Genomic DNA, 23156 nt, shown 5'->3' on the forward strand with positions numbered 1-23156 from the left:
ACTCATGTTATTAGCCTCATGCTCAATATTTAATAGATCTCTTCTTAGATCTTTACAAGTGTAATTGTTCCCTCCTAATTTGAGAATCCTCTGAATTAAGTCTTCCTTCTGAGCTTTAGTACTTTTATCAATGTTCTCAAAGCTAAACACTTGAACTAATTCACCAGTTAAAAGATTAAGGCTATCTTCTCCTGATTTTGATGTGCTCATAATCTCCACTGCTGGGTCCAAGATACTATCCTTATCCAAGAAATCATGAAATCCCTCTATAAGAGACTTATCTGCTTTCTTTGTGCTAATTTCCTTATCTTTTTGATCCTTGACTAGGGTAAATGGTGAGTTTATTGAGGCTACTGGAGTCTGCCAAAACTTGTATAAGCTATTAGAGACCGGAGTTACTCCTTTGTCATCTGACTCCTGCAACTGACAATGTTCCATTTTGCTCTTTTCCTTTCGGGTTTTGTATTCCTCTTCATTTTTTGCATTTGATTCAAATAACAAAGAATTCTCCATGTCCTCTATGTTGCCCTCTTTATTGTCCCATGCAACCTCTGCTTGCTATGATATTGAGTTCACTTTGTGTTTGACATCTTTACTTGTAGGACTCAATTTATTCTTTGTAGACACTCTATTAAGTGGGGAATCTAGATCCTTATGCTTAGCTGTAGTGGGATTGAATTTTTCCATTTCCTTTTCTTTACATGTCAGTTGTTCTTGTAGATGCTGAGATTTTCTATTTCCATTGTTTTCCCTGACTTTGCCATCTTCTACTCTCTTACTATGTCCCATACTGCTTTTTGATGCATTTTTCTTTCCTTTAGATTTCCCTTTCCTAATAGAATTATCATCTTTTGTCAATTCTAGGTTCTCCTTATGATTAGCCACTATGACTGATTTAAGCTTAAGTTTATCTACTAGAGAGTCACCTGTCCTTCCACTGGATGTCCTTTCTGTGCAAAAAGGTTATGTATGGAACTCAAACTTCTGATGAGAAATTATGGAGGTGTCCTGATCTAAATTCCTTTGACTCATTCTCTTTTTCCTGATTCTCATCATTGGGAACTTGCTGTTAAAATTTGACGTGAGAGGCAGTGGCTTGAATCTGATTTTGTTATTGTTGTCTAACCTTATAATTTTTGATATTTTACCTTCATAGGATTGTAGTTTAAGATCATATGTAGCTTTGTTTGTTATTACTTTCCTCTGCATCTGTGTTGACTGATTAAACTTAGTTTTGATAAGCATTTTCATATTATTGCAGTACTGAAAGGTGAAATCAATACCTATTAACTCTCCCAAAGCAGATCCTACAGACCTAAGTATCTCTATTTGGAGAAGCTCTGGAGGTAAAGATTGAATATTAAACCAAGTTGGTATCATAAAATCTAACCCTTCTACTCTAAAATCAGGAGTCCATTCTACAAATTTAACCACATGACCTTTAAAAAAACACCCAGACACTAAAATAAATTCTTTTTTTAACAAATTCATCCAAACAATGTAGATAGAGAATTCTATCTAAAAAGTGAGAAATACTTACCTGTTCATCACAATATTCTTCCAGCCAGTCAGAGAGAAGGGGAAAATATTTCTTAGGGCCATTCCACACCATGAAGATTCCTAGCTTTTGACATTCAAGCCAAGTATCTTTGACTTCCTTATTGGAAATAATTATAGAATTATCTTCGGGTTTTTATGAAGACTTTCTTAGGTTTTGAAGAGGAAAGAGCAATCTTAGTTGTAGGGCGATGATGAGGGGGAATATAAGAACTCGAGGAAGCGATAACAGATGAAGGGTTAATCTTTATCCTATCGGAGTGATGTAGGTCAAAAGACGAATGCAAATCTAAACTTATTGGTTTTGGGGAAATCTCACAAAAATAAGGGCGGGCATACTTAGTTAGATTGAAAACCCTAAACTGGTTTTCCAACTTGTTTATGGTAAAGAACGCATGAGATAAGCCTAAGTAATTTGAAGGAATTTCGGCCTTGGAGTACTTGAACTCAGGCGAATATGTTATCTGCCCATTTAATGCCTTTTGCAGTAAGCATGCCCCATGTTGATTCTGATGGCTCTAGTTTTCTTTTTCTTCGAATTTCTCCAGGATGGAGAATTTGTTGGTCGTTTTGATTGCATAATTAGCTCTTGTCGAATCTTGGATAGCCGAAGAAAATCGTGATCTGGTCTAGTCCTTAGTGTATGCTCTTGAATTGCTCCCAGTCTAGTGAATCAATCTAGGGTTTTTATTTTTATTTCTCTGATAAATCGATTGCTCTACTTTTTTCGCCAATCTGTAAGAGTTTGCCATTTTTCAAATCTAGAAACTTATTTATTTTTATTACACTATTTAGATCAAAATATTAGATAATATTAACAACATAAATTAATAGTAATAAAAATAATAAATCATAGAATTATTATTAAACATAGAAATAATCTAAAGATGATATTGATATTTTTAAAATAGAACAATAATATTGTTATAACTTTGAAATACAAAATAGAATCCTAATTTTGAATTTTTTATTATTATAAAAAATATGTTTTATTTTAAATTATTATATATTCAAAAAATTAAATAAATAAGTACAAAAATAAATTTCTAAAATTAGGGCCCAATTTAAATCCAAACTTCAAGAACAATAATAATCTTGTTGCATAATAAATGGACATCCTAAAGGGAATATCCTAATTGTTTTAACTAGAATTCCTTCTCCGGTTGGATAAGGTCGAAATTTTCAGAGACAGGGCAACGACGGGAGAAAAAATCGGCGTGGGAATTGTGAAATACGGTGGGGGAGTTTTAGGGTTTAAAAAATAAAGCCTCAATAGACGAGGGTTTCTACGTTGATCGTTGCAGTCAATCGAGCAAGAGAGAGGAGCGGCGGAAGGTGGAGAGCGAGGAGGAAGGAAAAAAATGGTACGAGAGGAAAAACATGTTTAGATTTCGTCGTTATAGAAAACTAGGGTCTTGTGAACTATTACCGAGTGCTGTGATTCTTGACATACAGCTCCTTGTGCACTTTCATGTTAGATGTTAGCTACAATTGTTTGCCTTTTCTGTTTTTAAACTGATATTTATATGGTGTTCAATACATTGATTTTGATAGCTTTTCTGCTTTTCAAGTGATATTGTATGGTGATCAATACATTGATTTTGCAGCCGTCCCACAAGACTTTCATCATCAAGAAGAAGTTAGCGAAGAAAATGAGGCAAAACAGGCCCATTCCTCATTGGATCCGGATGAGGACTGATAACACTATAAGGTCAGTCATTCTAAATTGACAGTAATGGGTAAGAAACCTACCGTAAGTGTCCGGGGCTTTAACCGCAAATATACCTTTTTAAAGATCTTTTTGGTTTCCTGTGAAAATTGAATAAGGGGCCTACCCAAATAATAGAGGAAGGAGCTCTGATCTACTTACTCTGAATTCAAACTTGTCTTGTGATAGATTTATTTAATAACAGATTCATAACGTTATCGTAATGCATGCTAGGTTTACTGTTGAGCTTATCTTAATGAACTGTAATCTGGCCTGTCAACAGTCTTCATTTTGTTCTGCAAATCATGTATTTTGGTCCTCTGAGAAGGGGGATGTTAAACAAACTATATTTTTACTATCAGAACAATGAAAGATTCCTGTGCAGCTGGTTAAACATTAAAGGTACCGAATGTTAAAGTTCTACATATTGTGCTGCTTATCTATGTTAATTTATTCCTAACTAAACATAACAGGAAGAAAACAATGTTTAGTTACACCAAACCAAGCTAGAAATGAGAAGCAGTGTTTTAGTCTGGCATAATTTACTTTTGTTGTTAGAGTAGTTGGCTCTTTATTAGCTCTTTCTAATTGTTGAAAATCCTATAATATGCCACATACTAAGTGCAATTTTAACTTCAAAAATAGTTTGCCGTTCGTTGAGCACTTGCAGAGATATTATATTGCAGATTTTGCCTCAGAGATTGCAATTTACCACAAGTTTTATATCAGCACTGCCCACTCCACCATCACTCTGCTGACGTTCCACTCATCACCTTGTCCCCAAATCCAGGCCCTTGGTCCGCCCGTTTCCCCCACTCCCAGTTAGGAGACTTTGTGAAACGATAGCTTTCATTTAAGTCTTGCAGAAAGAGCATTTACCAATCGGGTTTCTAGAATGCTCTTTGCTTAGTTAGATCAATGTTTTTGGAAGATAATTGGGTTTGAGCTTCTTATCATTCTTTTAGGTTCCCTTCATCTAGATACTAAGAGCATGTTCCCATGCCACTGCTTAGCTTATTTTGGTAAGCAGTGGCTGCTCGACAATTATAGGAAATAATTGTGGAGCATGCGGCCCCATGAACATATGTTTTGCTGCTTATTTTTAAGCAAGAAACTTAAATTCTGAATTAATTAATTAGATAATACTTTTTACAAAGATGAAATTAAAAATAAAATATTTTTAAAAAGGAGGGAAAAAAGTTTGTGGAGCCACGTGGTGTGTTTTGTAATAAGCAGCAACTGCTTATTTTCAGCCCCTCCTATTTTCACATAGCTTATTTTCAATTGCTAAATAATAGCCGCTCCACTAAAATCGCTAGAGATTTTAAATTATCTGTTATAGACACTTTTAAATTTTCATGAGAACACTAAACTGCTTAAATATAAGCACAAAATGCACTTAAGCAGCTGCATGGGAACACAAGGTAAGTGCACACTATAATAACCAATTCCTTAATATGGTCCTTGTAAACTCTCCATGTGAACTTGGTCATAAGAGCCTGATTAACCATGTCAAGATTGCTTGTACCACTTCGCAAACATTTTCTTGTCTCTTAGGGAAGAAGAGGGATTTGTACAATGCACTTTTCTATTTTACCTTGTGGCTAAAATGATCTAATGATATTTGAACTTTTTAAAACCACTTCAGGGGAATAGATAAGAGAGAATGAGTAACTTGAAAGAGAGTTGGGGACAATCCAGACAAATGCAATCCTTCTTACTAGGATAACAATTTTATTTTTCATCTAACAAGTTTTATTTGCACTTCAGCCAGAATAGGTTCCATAGATGTCTTTCTCCTGCCTTTTAGTATGGAAAAGATTGAGGCAAATGGCCACTCTATATGTTCAAGCCCCAACTACCTAGTAAAAGTCTACTCAGTACTGCGAACATTAAGGAAACTAACCTTGGGTTCTCTCTTATTAAATTTTTGTTTAGCGGCCTCTTTGTAATTGCAGGATATTCTTGATTATATTGGTTGCTTGTGTGACTAGGGATGCCAGGTGAATAGTGGTATACATGAATTGAATGCATGTATATGGGAATTCTTTTCTATAGAGAAATAGAGACATACATGTCACCTTGGCAGTAAGGGATGATCTATGTAATGCCTCGCCTGGAGATCCTTGGAATAAGGCTAAATAAAAGTCTATATATATATATATTAAACAAGTATGGATGCACATGATAATCAACATATAAGGATCACAAAGATTACAACGAAAGACTTAACCAACAATCTTGACAACCAACGAATCTCCAAGTGCCACTACCAACTGAGACAGTCGAATTGAAAGACGAGAACCAAGGTGACAACAAAACATAAAATTTCTGATATGTCGGAGTCTGGAAATAAAAGCAATCCTAAAGGGTACTTGAAACGCCAAAATGCGTTCCCCAAAAAACAATGGAGGTACTCCTTGTTTTTTGTGCAAGGAAAGATAACCACAGTCTTGCGCAGGAAGTACACCTTCACGTGAGAAAGTGTGCCACACTGCGCAAGGAACTACCCTCTTGCGTGAGGAAACACTTTGGAGCATCCAACAATTCTCTCCGCTTTGTTCCTGGCATTCACATGAGAGAATGCTCACATGTGCGCGAGGAAGTGCCAAGTCTTGTGAGGGAGAGAGCACAACCTCGCATGAGCTTCCATTGCACATGCGTGATAGAATGCCTTTTGGCGCAAGAGAACACATCCTCATGTGAGAAAACACATCTCTGACGTGAGGAAGTATAACAACAAATAGGGAAAATGGAGGACAAACAAGTAGGAAAAATAATTTGTCCACATCGGGGAGTACCAAATCCACAAATCGAGGCTTGGACACTCAAACACAAGAGCAATAAGATAGAAAAAGCAACTAACCATCTAAACCGTAGCAGTATAAGAAAAGTATTGAAAGCAACATCACAATGTACAAAAAACAACTAAACTCTTGTGTGGTTCCTCCCAACCGTAATAGCATCATGAGACCTCAAAGGTCCTAGCCATCCCCCGAGTGTAACATCCCAAACTATCGACTAGATAGTCGGAGCTATCTTATGAGCGTGTCATTACTAAAATGTAATAACATCATAAGAACAAGGAAATCTGACATGCTAATCTAGTAAAGCAATAGATACTCTAACTAAGTAAATCACATCATCTAATCATATACTAAACATCATAATATAGGAATGCGTCAAATAAACTAACATCATCTAAACATGATATCTAAGCATTCCAATGAAAGCATAAATCACAAGAGAAACACACTCTGGAAACCCTGAAGTACCAAGTGAAACATTTGTACACTGGTCATATTGGAATAATAGATCGTCTCTATACACCGTTCCCCAACAGTGGTATAGGTAGCTACGCCTCCCAACCAGGTGGAACCCATAGGTCCATTCCCATCGTGCTGATGGAGATAATGATCCAACCACAAACACATAAAGAAAATGCCCATGGCTAACACACGCTAGACAATAAAGAGGACTGCGACCAAGATCATGAGACGACGCAAAAACAAGTCTTGGTCAAACACTCAATGGGTCACTATATAGGGACTCGCTGGAGGGTAAATAGCTTGGCATTGGGTAGCCCAAGCTAGTATTGGCAGCTCGCACTCCTCGAGGAGCACAATCCTGTGTCTTCGGACTTAATCGGGTGCTCACATAACATTTTATTATCTTAAATTTATTACCTAGTTAATTTATTGAGTTATCACTTGTTTAGAACTTCTTCGCGCAAACCCTCTGGGATATTCAGCAGGCTGCGAGAGAGAAGCCCCCTCCATGCTACCCTACCCTACCTATACTCATCCAACGATTAGTGCTTGTAGGCATGCATATTCCCAACCCAACCCCAAATGAACATAACTCCACCGAAATACAAACTAGAGTTCGAGCCTCGCAAGTCACTCGACAAATGCATGCGCATGTGCTCATGTGTGGCTCACCACCATCATGAAGATCATAAAAAAAGGGCTGAATGAGAACACAAGCAAAGTAACACTCAACCGAATACAAGCTCATGAGGATAGATGTGGCACGCATCCCAATGCAACATAAAGGTGCAACAATGGCCTGATTGACATCCTATGGATAATCCAAGTCCATGACCAACATCGTGCCAAGAAAACTCAAGAAAATTGGTGGCACACAAATCAAGGTAGAAACCTCAAAACTCAAAAACTTCGAAATTAAAACTCATTTGGTCTTAGGGATCAAAAGCCACGAAAATCCAATAAAATTCAGCTTTGAACACCATATTCAAATACAACCAGCATAACGGTGTGAAACCCCAAAACCCTCATCCCAAAAATCGGGGAAATGTTCATACTCGACCAATCGGGCCGAACTAGCAATAAAAAATGGAGAACACTAGTTCTCAGCCTCCGAACATACAACTACCAGAACGGAGCTGAATCACAAAAACGGGAGAGCCCTACTTGACAACCAAAAGGGCTAAAACGAGGATCAACCAGATAAAATAAATATCTCGCGGAAGCTATCGAAAGTCACAACAAACCAAGGTCTCCCCAAGTTGGTTCCAATGAGATCGATCTTGCGAAGATCCCACTCCCGTAGCTCTCACAACGAACAAAAATGCAATCCTCCAGAAGATGATTTTGGAAAAAGCTCTCAAATTTCTAATTTCCAAAAGTGAGAAGTGAGGAATAAATTTCCTCTTTGGATACTTATTCACTTTTTGAGTGAATTATCAGTTAGGGTAAATAACCAGGTAACCCAGTTAAACTCTGAATCAACCCAAACGAAAACAACCTATTCCAAGTAATTGGAATTCATCTATGGTAGAGCTGCAAGAAATTAAAATCAACGAAAATAAAGCCCGAAAATCCTTAAACCAAAATCACATAAAACATTACAAAGTTCGCGACAAATGCCAACCTCTAAATGCACAGACACGTTCATAAGTCTAATCACGTAATGCAAATGAGTATGGATTTATTATATCATTTTGAAGGTTTAATTTAAACAATCAAATATGATACGTTGACCATACAAGGACGACATTGGTAAAATATGAACAGCTGAATCACTAACTCCATGTGCCATTGCCAGGGATATAAATCCTGTACACTAAAACACATGATCAAGTGCAATTGCATATAATAACATAGCCGAAGCAATAAATGCATCAAATGACCTAATTTAGCCATTTATTTAATTATACTGAAATAATCCATTTACATCACTCACGTTCGCATAAAACATAACAAAGCAATAATGAAGTAAATTACCATAGCATTAAATCCAACATATAATAGAGATATGTCCAAATACCGGATACCTAGATTTAATCATAAAACATACTGTCATCTCAAAATAGCATCATCATGCAAATATGATCAACTGAACAACATAGTAATCTAACATCTATAATACTGGAAATCAAAGTATAACATCTGACCCCATGGTCATCTCAAATGTAAAAATAACATGAGTAACAAGTATCTCTTGGATCAGAATATAACAAGGTACCGAATGCAAACACGAGAGGCACTACAATCTATCATTTAGGCGTCGCTAGCTTTGAGTTTGATTTGAATCTCATAGAAAGAGCAGTAATCTTTCAGGTTTGTAGAATGATTTATGCATTGTGCTTAAGTCAATGTTTTTGGAAGATAAGTGGTTTTGAGCTGCTCATCACTTGTTCAGGTTCTCTTTATCTAGATACTAAATGCAGACCATGACAACCCATTACTTAATATGGTCCTTGTTAACCCTCCTTCTGAGTTTGGTCACGAGAGCCCATTTAACCATGCCGTGCTCATTGATACCACTTTGCAAATGTTGTCTTGACTGTTGGGAAGAAGAGGGAATTTGCACTGCTCTTTACTATTTTACCTTGCTACAGTGCTACCATTATGATCTGATACTTCTCAAATTTTTTAAACAACTTTAGGGGCTTTGACAAGAGAAAACTAGTAATTGGAAGAGAGTAAACAACAATCCAGACAAGCATGATCCAACCAAGGAATACCATTTTCTTTTCCTTTTAACTAGTCTTGTTCCATGAATGTCTTTTTCCTGGTTTGGAAAATTGAGGTAAGTTTTCTAACCCCAAAGGACATTAAAGAAACTATTCTTGGGTTTTCTCTTGTTAACATTTTGATGAGAGGCCTCTCTATAATTGCAAAATATTTTTTATTATATGGGTTGCTTGGTTACTATGGATGAATTGAAGGCATTTATATGTAAAGTCCTTTACACAGAGACTTGTGAGTCAGTTTGGAAACTTTTTGAGACGTTTTAGAAGACTTCTGAAGCCTCCATCATTGGGGAGATAATGATACAGACACATAATTTTTTCAACGAATAGCTTTTCTGGCTGCCACATCTTCTGTTTGATAGGGCTTCGTTTTGGATATGAGCTCTGTGATTCAGAACCATCTCATTTTGCATCTATGCGATTGCTGGTGGTTCATATTTGAGGATTGCAAACTCCCAGTTGCTTTTCAGAGTTCACCAGCTTGGCATTAAAGCTTTCTACCCGTCAAGAGATTCTGTCACCTACTAGATCAGTAGAGGTAAAACTGTAAAAGTGGAGAATTTTTACTGTTTACAGACAGAACAAGGATTATGATGAGTTGCCTGCTGTTTTTCATTCACGACTCTAAAAATTCCTAAGCTCAGCAGGATTGCATGCAAGCTGGATGGGACCAATTGCATAAGCACTTATAGGGTCAATGAACTGTTCTGGTTGGACTTAAGGGCTTCAAGCAGCCTTCCTAAGGTCTGCGGCCACAAACCAGACAATTGCAACAAACATGATACATGTAATTGAGCTCTGAGCTTCTGCCAGCTAAAAGTAAATAAATGAGTATTTAGATGTTTATCTTTCTATATGCTTTTTCAGGAATAACGATATACAGAAATATGCATGATTATTGAAGAATGGAATGTCTGATTGGTTGTCATCAGTTTTGGCCACCTTATACCGTTGAGTGTAGGTGATCTCACCCAGATTATCTCACTTCAATAATGAATAAGCACTGCAGGTGGATTGAGGAGGCATCCTATTCTAGATGTCATTATGTTTAATGACTCTGGGATATGGAGAACGTATTTCTTACATAGGAAAATTTAGTGAGGGAAAAGACTAAAAGTTCATGTATAGAGCTGTAATTGGATGATAGCTGGAGTAATTAAATTGAGGGTTAAGACTAAAAATGGGTGCCATCAATTTGCACAAAGACTATGCAAATGAAAGTGTTAGCATTTAATTACTGAACTCCTAGTGCTTCATTGATCTGGCTGATTTATTCAGTATATTGCAAATATGATGAGTAAATCCGAATCAAAAGAAGTTCTCAATTTACTTGCACGAAGTTGGATAAGGAAATCTTAGTGATACCAATTGGTACTAGGGAAGATAGGCTTGCCAGAGATGGACTACAGCTCAGAACCAAGAAAGGATTCAAAGAATGCACGGAGGCAAATTGGTGTTTTGAGTTTAGCACGTGCCTTTAATTAATCTTGATTTTCTAAGGGTTGAGGAATTGGTCCAGATTTAATGCACAGGTGAAATGAAGCACCTAATATTAATTTGTAGTCTACTATATGGGGTTTATGTTGGTTTGTAGTATCACACAACTGCTGACTTGCAAATTCTTAAACCGTGCCAATGGCTGGGCCAGAGAAGGGGTCACAAAGATTCATGTGGTAGTTGAAATGTATACTTAGAAGGAAAAATGGCCATTAAGCCTGTCAACCATCCGTTTACTAGAGGAACATGATACAACCCACATGATCCAATGGAGAAAAATGCCTGAAAAAAATTAATGTTTAATTGATTCTATTGACCACATGTGTGGTTAGCCTACGTGTTGTATATGGTGGCCAACCATCAGCCTGATTTCAGTTTCTAATGGCCACATACATGATAGTGACTTTGATTAATTGATGTTACATGAATAAGCTTGTAATGCAAGCTAGAATTTGCCTTTCACAAGGGAACATGCAGCTCACCCAGACCAGTGACATGCCAAGCTACGGATGCCTGTACAGGCTAGTAATATGATAGATCAGCTAGTTTTGCAACATGATTGATTTGGTCAACACTTTTCTATAAATGTTGATTGGGAGCCAACACTCGTGCACTGATTTTATATGAATGTTTTAGAGACTCCTAGGATTGGAAATTGGTTCATGATTTCACAATCTTTAAAGCATTGAGGTGCGGAATGGGCGTCACAGATTTTTCAACCGGATATTTATATTTGGCATAACAAGATCTTTGTCCAACTGATTTTTTTTCATTTGCAGTCCATACAGGTTCCGGCTATATTCATCTTCATACCTCACAGGCAAGAAAAGTATGCAGATATTCATTGGCTCATCCTTTGCATGGTAATTGTGAATGTAATTTTGAATAGGCAGGTTAGTCCATATTCAGATGTCTTAGGATGGTTGCAACAAAGAATAGATTTGAAGGTGCAGAAGCAATGTAAGTTGCTGGATGGCATGCACTTGGAATTCATAAATGAGTAATTGTTTTATTTTTGGAAGTCATTGTTTGTTCATCAGGGAAGCTTTTTATTATAGGAGAAAGAGTTGGTATGAGTTGACACTGAATGGAATATTGTATGAGGAAAGGTCAAAGACCTATTGCTAAATTGCTTAAAATTGTAGAAGACTGCTATGTCATAGAAGACTGCTTAATCAATACCAACAGGAAGAGTTGTTTCCTTGTTGTTAAGAGGAATGTTCAGGACGTTGGAGCTAAAGTGGAGCTCCATGCATATAGGGAGCAGCAAGACAAGGGCTAGTAGGTGCAGCAATATGACGCAAAGTAAATGCATTTTTAAATTGGCATAGAGTTTGAAATCAATGTAAAACCCTTTACAGTGGCCAGTATTGTATGCTCCAATTATGCTTATGTATTGCAGTGATTATTCAAGATTTAGAGTTGTGTCATGGTTTTTTCCATCTTCCTGTGAAAAGACACGTTGGCTTTGGGTTTGATGTTGCAAGTATTCTTAATGCCTAATGGATACATAAGGTTCCTCATACTTGGTCGTAATAAGTTTTTTGAGACAAAAAGGCTCTGGCTAGGAAAGATGCATTTGAAAAGTCTGGTCAGAACCTATTAGATCTTTGGGGTCATAGTGTTTCACATTTGTTCGAATGCTGACAACTGTTTAGTAGGGCAATTTCAAAAAAAATCGGAACATAACAACTAATTTTAGCGATTAAATGAAGCGTATTTTTTTGATAGAAATTTTATAAAGCTATATTGTTAATATTTCTAAATTATAAAGTGCAAAAAATTTATAGGAAAATCTTTGCACACAAGATCTTCTAGCATGTTTGGGTGGGCAAGCTTATTTTTTAATTGAAATTTTGTAAGAGCATTTGTTAATTACTGATTTTGATAGGATTTATACACAGTTAGAGAGGTAAAACTTATAAAAGTTTAGTCACGTTTTAACACACAGGATCTTATAGAACGATTTGATAAGAAAACTTTATATTTTGCAAGGATATTGGTAAGAAGCGTTAATCAAAATCTCATTTTGAGCAGAACTTTAGCATATCGTTTGAGATTTTGCTTTTTCTAGTAGTGTGCATATGTGATAATATGCAGTGCGTGGCTATGTCTTTGGAGAATTTTAGTGCTCTATTTTAAGTGCGTTTATGTAATGCCCCCTTCTCTGCGCTAGGCCTTACGGGTGCCTGGTTGGTCTATCTCCCCATCCGGATAGGCTAACAGCATTAATCTTGAGGATGCCAGCCTGTTACAGGAGTTTATTTGGTTTCGTTAGGGAAACATTTAACTGGAGGAGCTTTTATATAGTTAAGTCACTCCATTTTATAAAGTGGATTTATAAAGTTACTTTATGACAAAAGCAACTTAAGTGACTAGAAGACGAAAATGACTTTTATCCCACATTGCCTAGTTGTTTGTACTTCCCATCATATCAAGGTTGTAAAAGCAATGAGCTCCTTGGGATTGGGACCATGGAATACAATACTGTTTTAAAAACGTCAAGGTTGCTTAAATGTGACTGGCTTTCTTAAGGACGAAACCACTTATGGAGAAATTGGGAGACTGGACGTAGCCCCAGTATCTCTTCGAAAATTGCTCCAAGTCTGCAGTTTATATTATTCAGTGAGTCTTCTTCAGAGGCAAATTGAATGGTAGTAGAATCACTTGATAATCCTTTGTCCTGGCTGGATAAAGCATATGGTCATTGTCTACATCTGTGGTGATGAGAGGAGTATGGTATCAGTAACCAGACATAGGGAAACAACGGTATAGTGTACAGAGCCTAACCCGAGAAGCTTGGACCACTATCAACAGGGAGGTAGTGACAGTAATACAGTCAGCTACGTACAAACAGAGCAGAGATTATAAGGTGCAGTAGCGTTAAACTCCAGTTGGAAGGACGTAATTGCTATAAGGTCGGGACTGCTATCGCTTCCAGTCACGTAGCAGTAGTTGGTTGCACGATAGACAGTGCTGGCAGACCAGGTCACCAAGAAAATCAGGGTCGTAGGCAGCATACGACTGTGATTACTACCAAGCACAAGTCCACCGCAAGCAGCACCACTCCCAGATATTAGTATGGAGTAGGGGATTATGAGGGTTACGGGATCGGAGGTTAACTACAGGTGTCTCCTCCTTACTGTCTTACGTTTGAATATGATATATGTCTGTAATTTCCCTTTTTTGTTTGGATGGCTGCGAGTTTTATGTACTAGCCAATATGTTCCTTCTCTATGCGGATTAGATAAATGTATGTGATTGAATTAGTGAATAATGTGATGCATTCAGTTTGTTCTATGTATTATCTTCCCACTCCTTTATATTAGACCCAACTGTCACTGGCATAACAAAAGAGTTCGAACTCGTAGTATGGCATAACAGCATTCTTCTCTTTGCATTGGTTATTTTTTGCTAAGTCCTCTTATATTCCGAGTTTGGATCATTTCAGTTTACATGTAATTGGAAAAGCTTTTTAGCTTTTAAATAGGCAATAGTTAATCTGCTCTTTTCTCCCTTTAGTGCCATGCACCAATGTTTTGGGTAGAGTTTCTGTTTGTTTGGATGGCAAATATTCTTAGGCTTCTTTACTTCCATAAATATTTTCATTAATGTTGCTTATGCTTTTTCTAGGCTGCTGATCTAGGAGAAACTTGAGACATTTGCTCATGCTTGTTAAATCAACAATAAATATTATAAAATTTAGTTTTTTATTTCAAATTTTAAGTAACTTAATAGAAATATTTGTTTTACAATTAGGAAGTGTAATAAAAAATAAATAAATTGATATATAATTTAAAACTCTATATTTGTTTCAATTAAATTCATTATTTTTACTTTAGAAAACATTTAGTCATTCTAGATAATGATATTTCTCGTTTACTTGATTTATATTATTCAATATATAGGTATGGTGATTTACACAACAATTATGGGAAACTTGTTCTGGTCTCGACATGATTTAGGTTGTTCTGTAATGTGACATCAATTTCTACCAGTTTTCCATGTTTTCATGAAATACGGCAGTCTGTCTGGGCTTGACTTCACTCTTAGTTTTAATGTTAATGTCAATTGGGTGTTTTATTGCAGGTACAATGCAAAGCGCAGGCACTGGCGCAGAACAAAGCTTGGTCTGTAATGTATGTGCTATCATAGTGCTGAAGTAGTAGCTACAATGATTCTTATACCTTGGCCATATTTTGTTCATGTTATTGATTAAGAAATGAGTAATCTGGCTGATTCTATTTTGAGTTTGTTGGAAAGCTTAAAATGAGATTTCAGTTACACACTGTACTTTTTCTGTTTTCTTTTGACCCAATCAATTATCAAGATTTTTTAAGTGCACTGTTTAGCTTAAAATTTGCAGTAAGACAGTCGATTAATTCTGTGTATTGAATGTAAAATGCCCTTGTTTCCTAATGTTTGTTAAATCACATTGTCTATTTGTATGACAACCCTTTTCTGTTGCTAAAATTTGAACAAAAACTGAGCTTTTTGTGCTTCATCTTACACTGTTATCAAATTATATTTGTAGTTTGGCATTATCCTTGATAACATATACAGATCTCCATTACTGAAATTCTTCTGGAGATGGGAGTTTCCATTAGGAGGTTGTCCAATCTCAGAGAGTTCAGTCTTGGGCTTTAGAGTCGTTTCTAACCGACCTTGCAACATAACTTTATCTCATTCAGTTATGGTAGTTAAGTTACTTCAGTGAGTCTAATGGTGTCATTAAGGAATGATTATGGTCATATGTAGATTATAATTGAGTGAAAATATAATCATGCCGTTATTGAAGGCTACGACCATATTTAGATTATAAACGAGTTGAGATTGAATGGTTGAAGCCTTTTTAATAAGTTGGGTGGTATTTAAGGAGTTATAGGTTGGAATGCGTAAGAGACAGATTTCTTTTGAAGATGTATCATATTCTTGTTTTTGGATTAGACAGAATAAGTCGCACAACGGGTGCGCTAAGCAAAATAAATTTCATACATGTAAACAGAAATTATAAGAGGAGCTCAACTTTTGATAGGATGCAGATAAAATTTCCCTAGCTATTTTATTAGATCCACAAGACTTGTTCAGTCACGAGTAGTTTAATTGGAGATGTTTCCGCACAAGTGTACCCTTGAAGCGTCAAATTTGTAACATAAACTCGTTGAGGTCCATCGGTCATTATTATTAACAATGAGCAAAGAGGGGGCTGAAGTTTGAACTGGAAGGAAGGTGGGGAGGGGGGAAGATAAGTTCTCTCACACGTACCATAAACATAAAAATTTGTACTGCCATTTGATACATACCTGCACATTATCATAGATGAATCTTTATACTTTGTAGTTTGTACCACTCTTTGATTTCACGCCCGGGCTTAAGGATCATCTATAATTAAGATGAATATAACACAGTTAATTAGAGAAAAGAAAGATGGATAAAAATATAAGGCCCAAAACATTGACACTTGGAATATTTAATAGATAACCTTAATTTGTAGGCGCATCTACTTTATTTTAATGTTTTGGTAAAGCATTATGAAGGCAATTTGTTATTTTTGTATTGAGTGAACTCTCTATTTTATCGTATTGGTAAAGCATCATGAAGACAATTTGTTATCTTTGACTTGGGTGCATTCTCTTTGTTTTAACTTATTGGTAAAGCCTCATGAGAGCAATTTGTTATCTTTGTATTGTTTTTTTTGCATTTCTTTTCAAGGGTTCCATCAAGTTGAATTCTAATTGTAAATCCTAGATTTTTTTGTCAACTTTCACCTCTCTTGTTTGTTTTCCTCCTTGTTGTAAATAGTTTTGAGTCTTGTTGTCTCAAATGGAGTTGTCTAGCCCAAGAAATGTGGAGTTTTCAGCATTTGAAAATGCATTAGAAGTGGATTTTTTTATTGACAATTGCACATAATAAAATTATCTAAAATGTTTAAAATAGATTTTGACATTCATTTAAATTTTTAGCTCATTTTGAGTTGATATGATCATAGTTTTTAATGTTTAATATAGTGCAACCTACATCTAATCGTATTGGTGAAGCTTTATGAAGACAATTTGTAATCTTTGAATTAAGTACTTTCTCATTGTTTTAACACATTGGGAAAGCCTCATGAAAGCAACTCGTTATCTTAGTATTGTCTTTTTGTAACTTTCTTTGTGTAGTTCTTTAGAAGGTTTCCATTAAGTTGAATTCTAATTGTAAATACTTACTAGCAATCACACCTTAGTGTGCAATGGGTATGCCGAAGATATATAAAAGATCAACTAAGTAATTTTCCATGTGTTGATCTATTCATCTCATCCTTTTTAGATCTCTGTCTCTTTACTAATCTATCTTAGCATATATATCTCTTTAATTAAAAATCCAATTAGAGACTCTTCAATGTTCTAAGACACGTACCATAGTTACCACCCATTGCACAAAAGAATCGGTCTCCCAATTCTAAACACTCAAATTGTAAACTTTTGCATCAAAAGTAATGTCTAAGTTATCTAGATAGTGTGGTCTTGTCAATAGTTTTTAGGATGGGTGATCATGTGGTTTCAATCCAATCCCTTCATTTATGAATCTTATTATGTATTGGTGAATGAGTTGGTCAACATGTGTCTTATTTTTGTGAAGTTTCAAAATTCATTATGATGCTCAAATTTAAACGATCAACACATGATGAAAATGTTGAGCTCAATTTAAGCTGCCAAATCATGAAATGTACTATCTGTGCTTTGAATTGATTTTTTGCTTTTGCTAAAACATGGAAAATGTATGTTTGGAAAACATTTGTTTTCTTCAAAAAGTCTCATCATACATAGTTTTTTTATTGTTTGTAATCACCTTATCCTTCTTGACACCTATTTGATATTTCAAGTTGAGGTACCTTGTCAGTCAAAAGTTTTTTTTGTTTTTTTTTAAACTATATAGTTCTACATTATTAGGACAAATTCAATTATTTTCAAAATAATTTTAATATTTCAAAATAATATTTATTACACATTTAAGCTTTGTTCTAGTAACTTAGAGAAATAATAAAAAATAATTTTACTTTTCCCTTACCTAATTATGTTTTCATGTCAAAAATCTCCAATTTTAAAATTTAAAATGTTATATTGCTCATTTTTGCATATTTTTGCATTTTGGCATATATAAAGTATTTGATTGCTCATTCATCATGTACTTGCACATTTTGACAAGGCCTAAAGTGTTCTATTGTTTGCCCATCACATACTTCCATTCTACGAAAAAAGGTTAGAAATGAATCATTACTTCCACACTCCAACTTTATAACTAGAAGAAAGCAAATGTAAACCATACAAGAAGTAAAACTTGACCCAATATATACTTGATTCAATTTCTTCAAATACATATAATCACATTAACGAATGTAGAAGGCACATAATAGTTTGACTAAATGGCAGTGATGCACAAAATAAACTTGTTGAAAAGGCTCTAGAAAGTTTTTAAGTAACACAAGATGCAAATTATGAAAACGTAGACAATACACATGAACTGTCTGAAAAAATGCTTTGCATCTTGAAGGGGTAGAACTTCAATCATGAATGGACATCCATCACACCATATAAGTAACCTTAACTATAACATCACACTAACAATTGACCGGTAGGCTAAAAATGTTAATTAGGCAAAGTTAACTTACTTTTTGAAGATTACTTTTTCCCTTAATGTGTCATGTTTAAAGATGGTGACTAGATAAAGGGAGTTAGTCAAACATTACACTTTGAATGCTTTAAAAATGCACGACACTTTAGAGACTTTCGAACAACATTATGATAGTTGTCAAAACATAAAAGATATAATTTATTTGTGAGATGTAAATGGTTTGTTCGACATGCATGCAAATATAAGAGAACATATATTATTTTTATTTTATATAAAATCTTATACAATGGACATAGAAATTATCAAAATCTCTAGCAAGCATTAATAACTATCAAATGGGACCAGGACACGCCTTGCCTTTAACTCCCAATGTGTCTCTCATAGTATCAATTGGTATTAAGCTTAGACAACTAAAAAGAAGCAGCAAAATAACCTTGAGCACCTGGAGAGAAGGCTTGACAACTGCGCAACCTAACATTGAGATGAGTTACGAGTTTAGCTGAGGCAATTGCATTGTGCAGAAGTAGAGTCTTCACCTGTTCATGCTAGGTTGCCATTTACAAGTGAAATCCTTATTCTGCGAGCTCTGGTTTGTTTTATCATTTATATCTATTTTATGAATTAGGGTGGAGAGGAGTCTTTTGTTCGACTAAAAGCATGTCGCACATGTGGTAATTGTGTGGCACATTGGAGCTTCAAATACATGGATGTTCCTCCTTAATTTCACCATTCCAAGTGTGACATACATGGCCACAAGATCTGGTGTGGAAATAGGTTGGTTTGGATAGTTCTTGAGTTCTTGAAGCCCATTCTAAAATTGGGGACAAGGAACATAAAGCGGAATTCATACTGAGATATAGACACGGGCCCCAAAAAGGTATATATCTCCTTGTGCTTGAATCTTTCCTCCTGAACATCTCTGTATTGATGAATTTGTACACCATATGTCAACTTAGTTATGTAAACATCGAGGAAGAAATTTGGGATCATGGGAAATGTTTCGAATTGTTTGAGAAAATGCCTAATTCGATTCCACCTTAAATGATTACACAATGTGCACAAAATGGATTTCGTTAATAACTTAAATTAAATAATAGATGTTGAAATGTTGAACAACATGTGGCAAGTTTTCAAAGACTTAACATGTGGACTTAACAATGTGCACAAAATGGATTTCGTTAATAACTTAAATTAAATAATAGATGTTGAAATGTTGAACAACATGTGGCAAGTTTTCAAAGACTTAACATGTGGAGTAGATTATTTTGAGGAGAAAAAAATGATAACGAAGTTGATCAGCTACACGCTCAATTCGACGACAAGAACGCTTTACAGCGCAATCTAAATTCTCACGTTACTAAAACTATCATATTCCCCCATGCGAGATTCTGAGAGTAGTAGTTATTCAAATAGATCGTGAATGTCCTATACAGATACCAAAATTGAGGAAAAAGTAAAACGCAAAAGCTAGGCGTTCAATGTGGACTTTATGCCAATCAATTAACTCAACTTCGTGATGCTTTACCTCCATATCAAAATTGGTGAGTGGGTGTCACAACTTATAGAAGGGAAAACAAAATGTACCCAAAAAAAGTCCACCAATATTTGATTTATTTTGTCTTTAAAGGAAACTTGTGTTAGCAACTGAATTGTTGCACTCATTTAGAGGCCAGTTTGGAAGAAGCGCCGAGAGCTGAAATGCCTTGGGAGAGTACTCAGAAGAAATGGCTCGCGAGATGAGGTTTCAAATTCTTAAGCAATTGATGATCCTAAATGCCTTTTGACCACATTAATAGACAGGTGGTCAATTTTCTATCCATGACCAGACTTCCACTGCTTTTTACTTTTAGTAAATCAATCCTATCAACATCAACATTGCTAGTCCAAAGTGTGATATTTTGGGAACCAAGTGGTGATCAAGGAGGACATTTTGGGGCTTCAAATCACAGTGAATAATTTGCGATCGATACAAGTCATGGCAGTAATTCATTCCTTTGGCAATGCCAAGAGCGATGTTGAAGCGTTTAGACCATGGAAGGACATATGTCGAAGAGGTGCTTGTCCAGAGACCCATTCTACATGTACTTGTACATCAACACCCTTTGATGGTTTCTCCCGCTGCAGAAGCCGATGAGGCGTACCAGGTTTACATAGTCTTATATGCAGCCAGTTGTACGTCGTTACCTCTACCTCAAACTCCCTCTCGCCCTTCTTTGATCTCTCCAGCACATTCATGGCCACAAGCGTGTTGTCTCTCAGCTTCCCTTTGTAAACAGATCCAGAATCCCCTGCACTGATCAGTTTGTCTGAGAAGTTTCCAGGCGCTCTTTTCAGAGCCTTGCAGATCAATCTTCGGGCCGAACCATTACATTCAGAGATGGGTGATGAAATTGTCTTTCAACGTCGATTCTCGACTATCCTCCACAACACAACACCCAATATAAAAATTGCTAGAATAAAAAGACAGATTCTTTAACAACATCCAAAGCGGATAGAAAGTCCCAGCCAATCTACCTATTTAATAAATGTTAACGGAAAAATGTTTAATAAATGTTGAGGCGACCTTGTTTGAAAAATCGACTACGCTTCTGAAAAGATATTAGACCACCCACTTTGACGATTAAAATTTGAACTATAAATTTGTAATGGTGAAATCTACACTCGTTCCAATTTGAATTTATTGGCGTTAATAACAGATAACATCAATACGTTGTCAATACCTAAAAATAAATTAACGGTTGAAGATTCTTCAATGGTCGTCATCATAGGTGATGGCTTTCGTCTTTGTTGAACAGTGAAAAGATAAAAAAGATCTACGTTTCAAATCATCCCAATGGTAGTCATTCGCTCTCCATGGCTGCCAACTGTTGGATGTAAAATTTAGCTCCTCACATTCAAATAGGAAATGCCTACGGCGTAATTATTTTGGTCAACTTTCACAAATCTTGTTAGTTTTTCTTCTTCTTGTAAATTGTTTCGAGTCTTGTCGCCTCAATTGGAGTTGTCTAGCTCATGAATTGTAGGGTTTCCAACTATTGTAAATGCTCTTAAATTGGGTTTTTTATATTGACAATTGCATGAAATAAAATTATCTTTAATATTTTAAATGTATTACATTCATTCTATAGTCTTAGCCCATTTTGAGTTTATTTGATGATAGTTTTTGATGTTTAATGAAAATTGGTCTTTTAAAGTCTATTTTCATGTTACATTATTTAAAAATTATAGCTATTTATGTAATTTAATTATGACATTTAAAACACATTCTTTTATTCTTGAGTACTTATAAGTGAGGAATTTGAACCCCAAAGCACATGTTATTGCACTTTAGAAGACTATTAATGTGTTTATTGATTTGAGTTGTAAGTAAAATGCATATAGGTGGGGAAATTTGACTCAAAAGCATATGCATTTTGAAAAAATGTGTTTTTCCTTCCTAGAAACATGTCATTACTCTTTCAATAAAGGTGGTTAGACATGTTAATGCATGTGGTGGATGTTTTTAAAGTGCAAAGCACATGCTTTTCCTTTTAAAAACATGTCGTTAATTATATCAATACTAGCAAAGCATATAAGTGGTGATTTTAAATTTAGAAGCATGTGTTTTGCATTTAAAAAGTGTGTCATTATTTACTTCAAAGGCATTTTTGAGCAAATCCTCGAATAGGAGGGGATTTTAGAGGCAAAAGCACATGTTTTGTGCTTTGAAGAGTGGTGGGCTTTTTAAAGTACAAAATACATGCTTTTCCTTCTAAAAAGTATGTCTTTACTTTTATTTACACTAGCAAATTACTTAAGTGGTGATTTTAAAGACATAAGTATGTGCTTTTGCATTAAAAAACATGTCATTACTTCAAAGACATTTTTGACCAAATCCTCGTATAGGTGGGGATTTTAGAGGTAAAAGCACATGTTTTGTGTTTCGAAAAGCGCTTCTTTTTTGACCTTATAACTTTTTGGTTTTTTGGTGGCAACTTTACGTGAAAAGCATATGTTTTTGGGTTATTAAATGTTTCCTTTACACTCCTTTGTACACAGGTGAGACACAAAATATGTGTGTTTGGAGGTTGAAGAGCTTGTCTTTACTTATTCCTTAAGCTATTTTTGATCTAAGAAGCAAGAGACGCAAGTTTTGAGAGGAAGGCATGTATTTTTTATATGCAAAAGCACACTTATTTTGGGTATTTTGGACCAAAAATGGGATTTTGGAGCTAAGATTCACAAGATTCAAGACCAAAACTTAATGGTTTTTGCTCCATGTAGTCATTTTTGCAATAAATCTCTCAAGGATTATTCTTGGCTCCTCAAAAGTGCAGATTTAGAAGGATTTTGTTCATATTACTGGCCATCTAGGGCACTTTTCTACACAAAAACACCTTGTGTTTGAACATTTTTCTTTGCCAAATCTTTAACTCTTTGCCTCAGATAAAATTTTAAACATTGTTTTATCATTTTCAGCTTGCATACAATCCTTTTCAAGTTGCATATGATGCCTTGGATGCCTTTTTTAATATGCATTGCTTATTTCATATTGCTTGGTCATAATGGTTGCTAAAATGATGTTTTTATTATTAAAAAAAAAAAAAAAACTCAGCTTCTTACACTTTAGCAAGCTATAAATCTTGATTTAAAAAAAATGCATTCATTTTGCAAAGATCGAGTTAAGATTCAAGGTTTATTTAACTTTTATTCATGCAATCATTCTAAATGCAAAAATCTCTCCGGATTTGTTTTCAAAGATTTCATAAGAGACTAAAAGACTTCTTCCTTTGCTTCTTGAGG

General features: G+C 35.4%; 1 protein-coding gene across 2 annotated transcripts; it reads left to right on the forward strand.

Annotated features, from left to right (window-relative positions):
* Nucleotides 1–2654: 2654 nt before the first annotated feature.
* LOC149580439 (large ribosomal subunit protein eL39) lies at nt 2655–22825 on the forward strand. 2 transcript variants are annotated; one of them, XM_089790896.1, is made up of 4 exons: nt 2696–2921; nt 3165–3268; nt 14850–14899; nt 22413–22825. In XM_089790896.1, the coding sequence occupies exons 1-3, from the start codon at nt 2919–2921 to the stop codon at nt 14896–14898; spliced, it is 156 nt and encodes a 51-aa protein (XP_089647022.1). In that variant the 5' UTR covers nt 2696–2918; the 3' UTR covers nt 14899; nt 22413–22825. The 2 variants fall into 2 exon arrangements, with proteins under 2 accessions (XP_089647016.1, XP_089647022.1); XM_089790890.1 differs by lacking the exon at nt 22413–22825 and having other exon boundaries at nt 2655–2921; nt 14850–15104.
* The last annotated feature ends 331 nt before the right edge of the window (nt 22826–23156 follow it).

This window comes from Cupressus sempervirens, chromosome 1 (assembly GCF_028749045.1).
Source record: "Cupressus sempervirens isolate cs-2001-9-10 chromosome 1, ASM2874904v1, whole genome shotgun sequence".
NCBI lineage: Eukaryota > Viridiplantae > Streptophyta > Pinopsida > Cupressales > Cupressaceae > Cupressus > Cupressus sempervirens.